The sequence below is a fragment of the Thermobia domestica genome, chromosome 4 (genome assembly GCF_964235325.1).
Source record: "Thermobia domestica chromosome 4, izTheDome1.hap1.1, whole genome shotgun sequence".
Classification (NCBI taxonomy): domain Eukaryota; kingdom Metazoa; phylum Arthropoda; class Insecta; order Zygentoma; family Lepismatidae; genus Thermobia; species Thermobia domestica.
The window spans coordinates 218970644-218982816 of record NC_137457.1 but is presented as its reverse complement, the minus strand read 5'-3'; the positions used below and the strand labels follow the sequence as shown (position 1 = coordinate 218982816).

The 12173-nt window shown below is 34.6% G+C and overlaps 1 protein-coding gene across 1 annotated transcript in view; it reads left to right on the top strand.

Moving 5' to 3' along the window:
* Nucleotides 1-12173, top strand: part of LOC145683867 (transmembrane 9 superfamily member 1-like) — an 88397-nt gene that overhangs the window by 42241 nt on the left and 33983 nt on the right. The window contains exon 6 of the mRNA XM_081755487.1: nucleotides 6223-6358. Within this exon, the coding sequence (XP_081611613.1) occupies nucleotides 6223-6358 (136 nt within the window). The remainder of the gene's footprint in view (nucleotides 1-6222; nucleotides 6359-12173) is intronic.

Below are 12173 nucleotides of genomic sequence, written 5' to 3'. Positions count from 1 at the left end.
ACCCGTACCCCTGACCACAGAAGCGATCGAACCAAATGGTTAAACGCGTGTGCTATACCTGGAAGTCCATTCTATCGTCTGCCAAGCGAAACTGTGTATCGTGTGCATCATGGCTCCAAAGGTGAACCGTTTTTGGAAGGGCTACGTAATTGGACTTTTCCACGCCAAATATTCGGTTTCTAAAATTCAAAAGCAGTGCGAAGAAAATGGTTGTGCATTGGGTTCGACGACTATCAAGAACATAATCAAGCAGTATAAAAAAGAATACATACCAGGTAAGCATTCACCCACTAAGGGGACGAGGAAGCGAGCGTGTACCACAGTGACTCCACAAGTAGCTCAGAAGTTGCGGCGAATGGCCTTACAAGAAAATCCCCCTCCGCAACGTGTGATGGAAGCTCGAATCCACATACCACAGTCAACTGTTAACCGCGCCCTGAGTGGGAAATTAAACCTCTGGAGGGACTTTAAAAGTCATGGACATTACTTAAGTGCGGCCCATCGCCGTGAGAGAAAGACCAACAGCAGGCGCCTCTATGAACGCCATCTATCTGGGGAAAAATGGAAGTTTGTGGCCACACTAGAAGAAGCATGGGTGTATCTATCAGATTGTGGCAAAATTCGCTCGATAACTTACACTTCGCGAGATGCAAAAAGCCATCCTGCGTTCATCCGTCATTGCAAAGCAACTTTCTCAAAAGGATTTATGGTTGTCGCCGGTTACTCTTATCAGGGCAAGTTAACAATTCGTCAAGTCCCTAAAAACTGTAAAATCAACTCTGCATTCTTTCAGCAACATATACTGACCCCAATTTATACAGAAGATCTGCCTCGTTTGTATGGGCATGCCATAAAGCAAGTGTCTGTGCATATGGATAAGGCCTCCTCACATACATTTCGTTCTACCCAGAACTTTCTGAAGCAAATGGAGACAGACACCGGTATTCGTGCTATTCCATTTCATGATATACCAGTGAAATCACCAGATGCCAGTCCCATGGATTTCTGCGGGTTTGGTCTACTGAAAAGGGCACTTTCTTCTCGTCGTGTCACTACTCTCGGGGGCCTGTGGAAAGCCTGGCGGGAGGAATGGGAGAAGATTCCCTTCCTGTACTTCGTCGTAGTCTTCTGCAGTGGAAGTTACGGTGCAGGGATATTGCGAGAACACATGGCCATCACATTGAGGCCAACCGATGGTGGTCCCAGGGATTTTCATAAGGTTAGTGCTATTTCAAAATTGGACACATATACGCGGATCGACTTTCTGTAAAAGGTTTTTTTTTTTTTTTTCTCCCTATAGACAGATAAGAACTGAACTGGAATTAGAACTATTGTTTAATTACGGAATTAAAATGCTCGTTAATTGCCACTAGTAATAGAGTGTTCACAGAAATAGTTGTTCAGTCTTACATAATTATAACAAAGGAATTTCAAAATGGGAGTTATGATTAATTACAATGATTTCCCCCATACACTTCTCATTCATCTTATTTCCCATTATTGTATAATTATATATTTATTTATTATTATCTTATTAGTATTTACTAGCTGAAATACCCGTCTTCACAGCGGGAGAATCTGTTTATGAAAGTATTTGAACCCCTTTCCCCCTTTGGATACTCATTTCAATAGAAGTGTGAGGATAAGAACCTGTAATGTCTCCTTCTCCTTATACCCACACTCACTCCATGCCTTGAGCATTACCGTTCCCACGCCTTTGAAAACAAAGGAATGAGTGAATAAATAACGGAGAGCAGCGCCTTCGGCGTTGCCACCCATGTCGATTTCCAGCCCAGCTGACATTCATGGGAATAATAAAGTTTATACAATTTTTCATAATAAAGAAACGAATGAAATATATAACGAAGGGCAACGCCTTCGGAGCTGCTGCCCTTACACTTTCGTTGAAAGGAAGTAAATAGGTGAAATAACAATTCTTTCGTTAATAGTAAAAAGATGTCTTAATTAATTATTAGTGAAAAGGAACGTCTTTGGCGTTGCCGTCCGTGTTGATTCCCAGTCCAGCTAACATGCATGGGAAGTATAAGGTTAAAAGCAACGACTTTGGCGATTACCATTCCTATGCTTTCGTTGAAAATAAAGAAATAAGTGAAATAACGATTGGGTGTTGACCCTGTCAATTCTCAGGCCATTTGATACACTTCTTCTTGCCTAAACTTGGACTTAACTGTCATCAATCATCTCAGCAACCCCGAAAACTGTGGATTGGCCACTAATATCGGTTGTTTTCGATTGCTTTTTACATGTCACCTCTTCTACTCCAACCCCTAACTTCTATGTCGATTATGGATAAATTTAGACTTGAACGTCATTGTGGGTGTCACCATTCATTTCAGCGACCCCCAAAACTATGGATTGGGTAGTAATATCAGTATTTTACATGTCACCACTTAACTTTTTGCTTAAATTATGACCTCTCCCCGCTTAAAACAGTAATTAAAAAAAAAAAAAAAAAAAAAAAAAAAAAGCTTGAACATGGGTCTGTATTATCATTGGAGAGTTTACATACCGGCTTTCATCTTCTACTTGACGAGGTTCATGAGATAATCAGTTTTTGCGTAAATTATAAAACCCTCATTCTTTGCCTTAGGATATGGATTTTCATAAATTTAATATAATCCTTGGTAGACCTAAGGTTGATAATCATACCAAGTATCATTTAAATTGATTTAGTAGTTATTATGTGATACGATCAGACAGGAACTCACATTCACTTTTACGTATATTTTCTTTTAATTTATTCGTGTTTTCTCGAGGTGCTCCCGTTTCATTCCACCAATTCTTCCATCATCATTCACTTGCCTTAGTCATTCGTCTTCCTTAGCCTAAAGGGCATAATCATTTACTATTCCTGCACTCTTACCGATCTACCTTCCCCAATAGTTTTACATTCTTTCCCTAAAGCTCGATGAGATAGGAAATAAAAGATTTCAAAATTGGCTGTAGTAATTGACGTAATCTAGATGAGCGCTGTTCGATGAAGTTCACGGTTAGATTTCAATATCTCCAAACTCTGTGCTCATTTCTACATGCAAATGGTAATTATCCGGTAAAGGTACTCGCATTTTATCTTAATTACCTTGGTCGGAGTTCATTGGATTTAACATTGTTTTTCATCTCGCGATATTATTAAAATGCAGAGTCCTATGTAGAACCTAAACGACTTCGTAAAATTTGATAAATGATGTGTCTTCATAGATATATCATGACTTCAGTGTGACTGAGTATATGGCGTTAATTCAATACGATGGACAATAAACTCAGATTCTAATGTTGGACCTAAACAGTTGATTAATTGTTATTTAAGAATATGAATTGAGGCATATTTATTATAATTTGTGAATTTACTCTTATTTACTGCGTTTAATGTTCAACCTCTTCACGACCAAGCATCATATTTGTTCCATTTCTTTAAACTGTCCTAAAATGTACAGGATCGTTTAAAATACTTTAGTTTTCGTGTATTGAATGTTAAAGATACAGGAACTATCTAAATAGCTTTAATATAAATATAAATTGCTCTATAATAGTTTGCAATGTTGTGTATTTTTTACCAGCTACTTACAGATTTATAAAGTATATATGAAACACTACTATTGGCATACACAAACATAATTACTGACACTATTTAGAGAAGTATAAAAAGCTTAAGAAAACTTATCAAAGGAAGAACTGTTTATGCTTATTTTCTCCTAAAAGAACCTTTATTGATCATAAAGACATTTGTCCCAAACTATAACTAGGTAATCGTTGAAGTGATCAATTTATGATGACGATCTTTGGAGTATGTACGTCATGCTTAGCCTAAATAACTATTAAAAAAAGTTCTAAAAAAAGTTACCCTTGCCTGCAATTCTTATGGTACTGAAGGGGTTTACTGTTCTGTTTTGATATTACGTGATAACCTTTCTCAGCAGATCTGAGTGACTCAGGTGCAACTCATCTCACTTATTAGAATTTTTTCGAACTGTATTTCGTGTGCACTGTAAATAGTAATTGAATTCTCCAGGAACTTGTATACTGTGAATTGTACTTTGACTTTTCTAAAAGAAAGAAATATATTGTAATGTTCTAATCAGAAATTTCGTGTAGTGTAAGAGTATACATCTGTCTCGACTTACGGAAATACTGTACAAACGGAAAGAAATTGTAAAATTTCTCTACTCAATTCCGCAGTGTGTAGAAGATAGTGCTTACTTGAATAGTTCGTGTGGTCGATACATTTCCTATTCTCAAAAAATACATCTTCAAGTAAATTATGATTGTCGTAATCTTAGATGAAGCCATTATTAAAGGATACGTATTCAAGTAAATTACAGTGTCATATGCATGGTGGTTTAAACCAGCTGTTTTCTTTTTTCTTTTTTTAAAAAAAAAAAAACCAACTGGTTTAAACCAAAAAATGAAAAATGTTCTTAAAAGTGTAAGTGTTTGTAAAATCTTGATGAACACACTTTTGTGGGTTATCACGTTTCACTCCTGTATATTATTCGTATTATATTCAGACCTAAATCCCCCATTCATTACTCAGAAAGATTATACTACAAAAGCAGCTTTTGTTTTTTTATAAGTTTATGAATGTTTTTTTTTCTATTTTTTTTATAGTTTATTATTATTGTTATGTAACTGCAATCAAAGAAAAATTCTAAATATTTTTTCGTTTCAATAATGTTTAGTATTGATAAAATACATCGAAATGCCGCTTTTTTGTGTATGTGTGCGGGGGGGGGGGAGTCATACAAATCCCACGAGAGGCATTTAGGGAAATGAGAAGTATCTTTGGTATCTATTTATGTATAAATAGCTCAGAGCCAAAGTATACTCAAATAATTCGTATCTTTATTCACTTTTTTTTACTGATATGCAAATTAAGTCGTTGTATTTCTTTAACTTGGATTAATAAAAGTCGTTGTTAACTAACTTGGACTAAATTAGTTCTTCTGTACTCTGTAGTACTTTGAAATTGTCCATATGTAATTCTGTATAATGGTTTCACTTCTGCAACTGTTTTCTTTTTGTCCTTCTAAAATGACTCTTGACAATTATATTAACAAGTAGACCTACTTAGGATCAGTACAACGTATGTTTATCAGGAGTCCTTCGTGAGTGAGTCGGCAGACATATCGCATTTGTGGCCAATTAGTCCTGGTTCCGAGTTCAAATAGAGGACAATTTCTCTCGGATGTAAGTCGAGAAGCGGTTTGGATTCCGCTTTAAGCTTATGTGACCCCTTCCAGCATAACCCGGTCGTTGCTTAATTACACCAAGGTGAAACAAACTTATTTCTGTCCATATATGATATGAATACATAGAGCAAATTATGTAAACCAAAAAAACCTGGTTTAAACCCAAAAAAAACTGGTTTAAACCAATAAAACGTTTTTTTTCTTTTTTTCAATAAAAAACATGGTTTTTGCCAACCTTGGTCATGTGCTTAGATGACACCATTTTATAGGAATATGCCTTAAAGTAAATTTTGATATCTTAGGTATAGAAGACACCGTTATCAAAGAATAGTCTTCTAGTAAGTTATAATGTCGTGTGTTTAGATAACGCCACACCGTGCTCGTGGGTTTTCTCGGGGTTCTCCCGTTTCCTCCCACTTCCTTCCACCATTTCATTCATTTCTCATCTTCACCGTCTCCTTTAGCCTAACCGGCATAACCGTGTTACGCAAAACTTAAAGATTTCATTTTTAGATGTCGCCATTTTATTGGAGTATGTCTTGAAGTAAATTACGATGTCGTAGGCTTAGATGAAGCCATTTTATAAGAATACATCCGTAAGTAAATTATTGTGTCGTAGGGTTTGACGACACCATTATGAAAGGATACTTTTTCAAGAAAATTATGATGTCATAGGTTTAAATAACACCATTATCAAAGAATAAATCTCTCAGTCAATTATGATCGCAGGCTTAGACGACGAACTGAGCAAAAACGAAGTCAGTACATCTCAAAGCATTGAGTAGTATTTTGTACTTACTAGGAATTTACCCAAAGGAATTTTAATATCATTCTTCAATTTATATGGTTCAATATTATTAAAATATTGGAAATGGAGCTGATGAACACATTTACTGTAGGTTCCATTAGTACTAGGTATATGGAACTTGTAATGGTTAAGAATAATGTCAGCTTATATGTAGATTGTTTTGTCCCTATATATTGGATTCAACCCCCTTTTTCTTTCTTTTTTCAGTTTAAGCTATGACGATCGTTTGAAACGTTTACAGAATACAAGCTTCTTTCCTAAATCATTGGAGATTCATTGGTTATCCATAATTAACTCCATGGTACTCGTTTTTCTCCTAATCGGATTCGTAGTCATTATCTTGGTAAGTGATTTGTTTCTTGAATTCTTATAAAATTAATTTATTACGTTTTTACTTAAGTGTGTCTGCAGCCAGAGATGAAAATTTTCCGATTCATAAAAACATACTCCACTTATTTCTACATCGTTGTATAGCCGTGATGTGAGGTGGAAAATTTTCTTCTATACTTTTCCGGTAAATTTTCCGTTCTTAACAAATATCAGTGATCAAATAACAATTCCTCAGTATTCATAAATTGATTAAATTCATGTATAGAAATGTTAAAAAGTGAAAGATTGTTTAAAGAATCTGAAAATTTTCATGGCTCAGACAATTTTCAGTACTATGTAGGAACAAGTGAAACAATTTTTCATGAATCGAAGAATTGTCTGTCCTTTACAGTGATGAAAATTTTCCGATACATAACATACTCCACTTATTCCTACATCGTTGTTCAGCCGCGATATGAGGTGGAAAATTTTCTTCTATATTTTTCCGGAAAATTTTCCGTTCTTAAATATCAGTGATCAAGTAATAATTCCTCAGTATTCATAAAATTGATTGAATTTATGTATAGAAATGTTAAAAATTGAAAAATCGTTTAAGGAATCTAAAAATTTTCATGTCTCAGACAATTTTCAGTACTATGTAGGAACAAGTGAAACAATTTTTCATGAATTGAAGAATTGTCTGTCCTGTACAGCGATGAAAATTTTCCGGAAAATTTTGAAACGGAAAATTTTTCGATTCATGAAAACATACTCCACTTATTCCTATATACCCTATCGCTGTTTAGCCGTGATGTGAGGTGGAAATTTTCTTATATATTTTTCCGGAAAATTTTCCGTTCTTAACAAATATCAGTGACCAAGTAACAGTTTCTCAGTATTCATAAAATTGATTAAAATCATGTATAAAAATGTTAAAAAGTAAAAGATCGTTTAAAGAATCTGAAAAGCTTCATGGCGCTCACAATTTTGAATACTATGTTGCAACAAGTTAAACAATGTTTCATAAATCGAAATATTTTGTCTTGTATGGAAAAATTGAAGAACTTTTGTATGAGTCGAAAAATTTTCATCATTTTGAAGAAAAACGTAAAACAACTTTTTGTAAATCGGAAAGTTTTATTGATCTGTAGAAACAAATGTAAGAAATTTTTATGAATCGGAAAATTTTCATCACGTTGTAGAAACAAGTGGAAACACTTTTCATAATCCGGACAGTTTTGGATATTATGTATAGTGATGTTAGTTGGAATATTTTCCACTATATTTAACTGCGCATTGAGATATACATTTCCTGTAGAAGAAAATTAGACAGCAACAAATTATAATTTTCCAATTAGATTTCGGGAACCAGAAAATTTTCTAATATTTCAAGTTGTAAAGTAAAAATTTACATAGTGTTTCTCTCTCTCTCTCTCTCTCTCTATTATATCTACTTATTTATAAATGTTGCAAAATGTAAATCTATAAAAGTAGTAAAGCTTTGAGAAAACCGTCTTATGCGTATTAAACTGACGAAATCTAATATTGTAAGATCAAAGGTGAATTTTGAGGGAAGAACGCATTGAAGTTTTTGAAACATTCTTGAAATGAATGGTTAGATCTTCACTTCTTGAAACTTTGTAAGACAATACTTACTACCAATAAATTCTACGGCTAAACAACGATGTAGGAATAAGTGGAGTATGTTTTTATGAATCGGAAAACATTCATGACTTTTAATAAATTGAAATTTTAAATAATAGAATTGGATATTTGTACTCTACGAACTCATGTTCTCTGCACTTTACATACACACACACACACACACAGAGAGAGAGAGAGAGAGAGAGAGAGAGGAGTTGAATTGAGTTGATTTTGAGTTTAACGTCCCTTTCAGCAGCGAGACTATATAAGACCGGACCAACTGATTAACGTGAAATCGAAACTACATGAGCTCCCGCTGGAAATCGAAGCCAGGTCTTCCATGCCAAAGGCGCGTGTGCTAACTGCTTAGCAACGAAGGAGCTCGCAGATGAAGAGAGAGAGAGAAACACTGTGTAAAAGTTTACTTTCCAACTTAAAATATTAGAAAATTTTCCGGTTCCCGAAAGCTAATTGGAAAATTATAATTTGTTGCTGACTAACTGTCCTCTACAGAAATTCAATTTTGTAGCTGAATGTGCAGTTAAATATAGTGGAAAATTTTCCACCTAACATCACTATACATAATATCCAAAATTGTCCGGCTTATGAAAAGTTTTTTCCAGTTGTTTCTACATCGTGATGAAAAATTTTCCGATCTATGAAAATTCCTTTCACTTGTTTCTCCAGAGCAATAAAACTTTCCGATTCACAAAAAGTTTTTACTTTTTGCTTCAAAATGATGAAAATTTTCCAACTCATAAAAAGTTCTTCAATTTTTCCGTATAAGACAGAAAATATTTCGATTCATGAAAAATTGTTTAACTTGTTCCTACATAGTACTGAAAATTGTCTGAGCCATGAAAATTTTCAGATTCTTTAAACGATCTTTCACTTTTTTATATTTTTGCACATGAATTCAACCAATTTTATGATTGCTGAGGAATTGTTACTTGATTACTGACATTTTTTAGAACGGAAAAATATAGCGGAAAATTTTCCGAAATGGAAAATTTTCCACCTCACATCACTATCTGCAGCTTCAGTTTGTCAGGAGCTTGAGGAACACTTATCTTCGAGATACAAGGATAGTTATTTGCTTGTTTGGAGTTCAACATCCATTTTAACTACTGGGACTGTATAAGACGTGGAGGTTCAGTTGGACGAACTACACATATTCAGACGGATATAAAACCCAAATTTTCAGTGCATAAGGGAAAGGAGACTACAGTAACCTCCGAAATGTTACCCTAGGTCTCACAGAATTAAAAAAAAAAAAAAAAAAAATCAGAGTGATGATTTGTGGAGGTCATGAAATAATTGTTTTATTGCAATTTACGGCTAGTGTCAATGATAATTTGATCAGACAAGTTTGATAGTAAAAGATTTATATCATACTTACCTAGACCACGGTGGTATCTCAATTTTTCGCATGTTTCATTTTGATTTTGATCTGGTATTTTAAGACAAGTTCGGTAGTAAAACATTTTTATTGTGCTTACTTATACGTCAGTGGTATCGCAATCTTTCATATGTTTCGTTTTGATTTCAATCTGGTATTTATAACAGTCCAACATACTATTAGTTATCATCAGATTCAGGTCTATTTCTAAACGAAACTCACCTTTCTGTACTCTTGAAAAAATAATAAAAGTAATAAGAGCACTTGATCGCTCTGATCGAACTTTGATTTGCGAGAGATAATATTTTCCATCGCATATGAAAATGGAAACGTGACGTGAATCAAAGTTAAAAAATGTGTGCACGTTTGAACGTAATTTGCTTCTGATGTTATGTAACGAGTGCTCATGCATGTTACTAAGATGTACAAGGTCCATTGAATAAGTAACCGGAAAAGTGGGGAAATTAAACAAATTTTTGTCAGGAAAATAGGTAATCCTTTGTCAGGGAAAGACAGGGAAAACAGTTTACAAAAATCTGTGAGAACTCTGAGTAAGAGCTCTTAATTGTTACATTGTTTACATTTATTTATTTATTTCCTCCCAATTACTTTCGGTTATACAATGTTCAAATCTAAATATGATTACGGGCCTTTCTTTTAATTATAAACAACAGAGCAGTTCATGTTCATTATCATTGTTATCCGTTTTAAGTAATTAAATGGAAACAATACAATTTAAATCGTCATAATATAATACATCTTCTTCTTCCCCACCTCACCCATGAGTAGGTGGGCAACATGGAAATTAACTTTTCTTTCCCTTGAAAGAGTTGTTATGCTTTAATAAAGTCTCTTCTTCGTAACTGCATCTAAATATTCTATCCTTGGTCTTCCTCTTCCTGGTTTTCCTTCTGCGTTCTCTCTATCACCACGGTGATCCAATCGGAGTGCCGAATAAGATGGTCAAGACACTACATTTCAAATGCTTCCAGCTTGGATATTCAGCTTTTCTCAATGTCGACGTCTCTGACGCTCCATACCAGAGTCTTAATAAATCGTTTACGAACGTCTAACGACACATTTCTTTATGTTAGTAGTCCTCTTTTCTTATTGAATGCTTGTTTAGCCTACGCTATTCTGGAACTTACGTCTTTTTCACTTCTTCCGTCCGAGGATATTAGACTTCCTAAATAGGGGAACGTCTTAATGTCTTCGATTTCTCTCCCTCTAGCCATACATCTGACTCTTCTTGTCCTGCTCTTATGTGTTGTATCACTTTGGTTTTTTCTTATTTATCTTTATTTTACATGTTTTTACCAGTTGGTCGTTCAAGTTTGAAAGTGCTTTCTGCAAGTCAGGGTTGGCAAAAGCCGTGGTTTTTACTGAAAAAAAAGGAAAGAAAACTTGGTTAAACTTTTTTTTTTTTTTTTTTTTTGTTTAAATAATTTGCTCTATGTATTTATATCACATATGGACAGAAATAAGTTTGTTTTGCCTTGGGCTGTTATACAACAACCAGGTTATGCTGGAAGGAGTCACATAAGCTCAGTGGTCGAAGTTGAGACGGTATGCGGTGGTATGCCATACCGCCTCTGGTTTTTCAGTGATAAAGGCATACCGTCTCTGGTTTTTCAATGATTAAAACATACCGTCACTGGAAAGTAGATGATAAATACCTTCACTAAAAAGTAGATGATAAATACCTTTAATAAATCCAAATTTATACATAGTACTTGACGAATAGCTTTGCAGATAAAAATATTTTATTTCTTATGTAGAAATGATTTCTAAGTTGACAACACCGACATTTTTGTTCCTTTTTCCTGCCTTTTGTTTTTAAAATGAGGTGTCTTCAAAGAAATTACCTATTTTATATTTTGATGTCCCATATTGAATTGTTTCTTTTTTTTACGTATATGTATGTATCCTTTTCCATGAATGCACATAAATGTCGTGTTTTGAGCATGGGCGGATTTAAGGGTTGTCTGCTGTGAGGGGCGGACCTCCCGGGGGTTTTGAATACCCCCACAGTCGAGTGGGAGACTGGGAGTTTTCCCGCAGGAAATTAATATCTTCATTTTGTTATTCAGCATTTTCGTGTATAATTCTCTATAATACAACATAAGGGGAATTTTTTATTTTATTTTTTCAGAAAGTTGTTGGCGGGGAATCAAAGTTTCTCCATAACCCCCCCCCCCCCCTTCGTTACTACAGAGTTCTCCAATGGTTTTCAGTCATTATGTAATTTGAAATGCAATCTTTTAGGCAATACACCCTCACTGCACTTCAACATTTAGATAGCCGGTATGTTGAGTCAAAATCGTAATTAAACATACCGCCTCTGCTTTTTTTTCCACTTCGAACACTGCATAAGCTTAAAGCGGAACCCAAATCGCTTCTGGGCTTACATCCGAAAGAAATTGTCCTCTATTTGAACTCGAAACTGGGACTGATTGGCCATAAATGCGATACGTCTGCCGACTCACTCACGAAAGACTCCTAATAAAAAATACGTTGTACTGATCTTTACATACTTGTTAATATAATTGTCAAGAGTCATTTCAAAAGGACAAAAAGATAATCACTTGCACAAGTGAAACCATTATACAGAACTACATATGGCTAATTTTAAAATACTGCAGACTACAGAAAAACTAATTTAGTTCAAGTTAGTTCACTACGACTTTTATTAGTCCAAGTTAAACAAATACTACGACTTAATTTGCATATCAATAAGAAAAGTGAATAAAGATACGAAACCAGCCAACCCTACTGCAAGTCTTGTTCGTTCTCCATTATCAGTGCT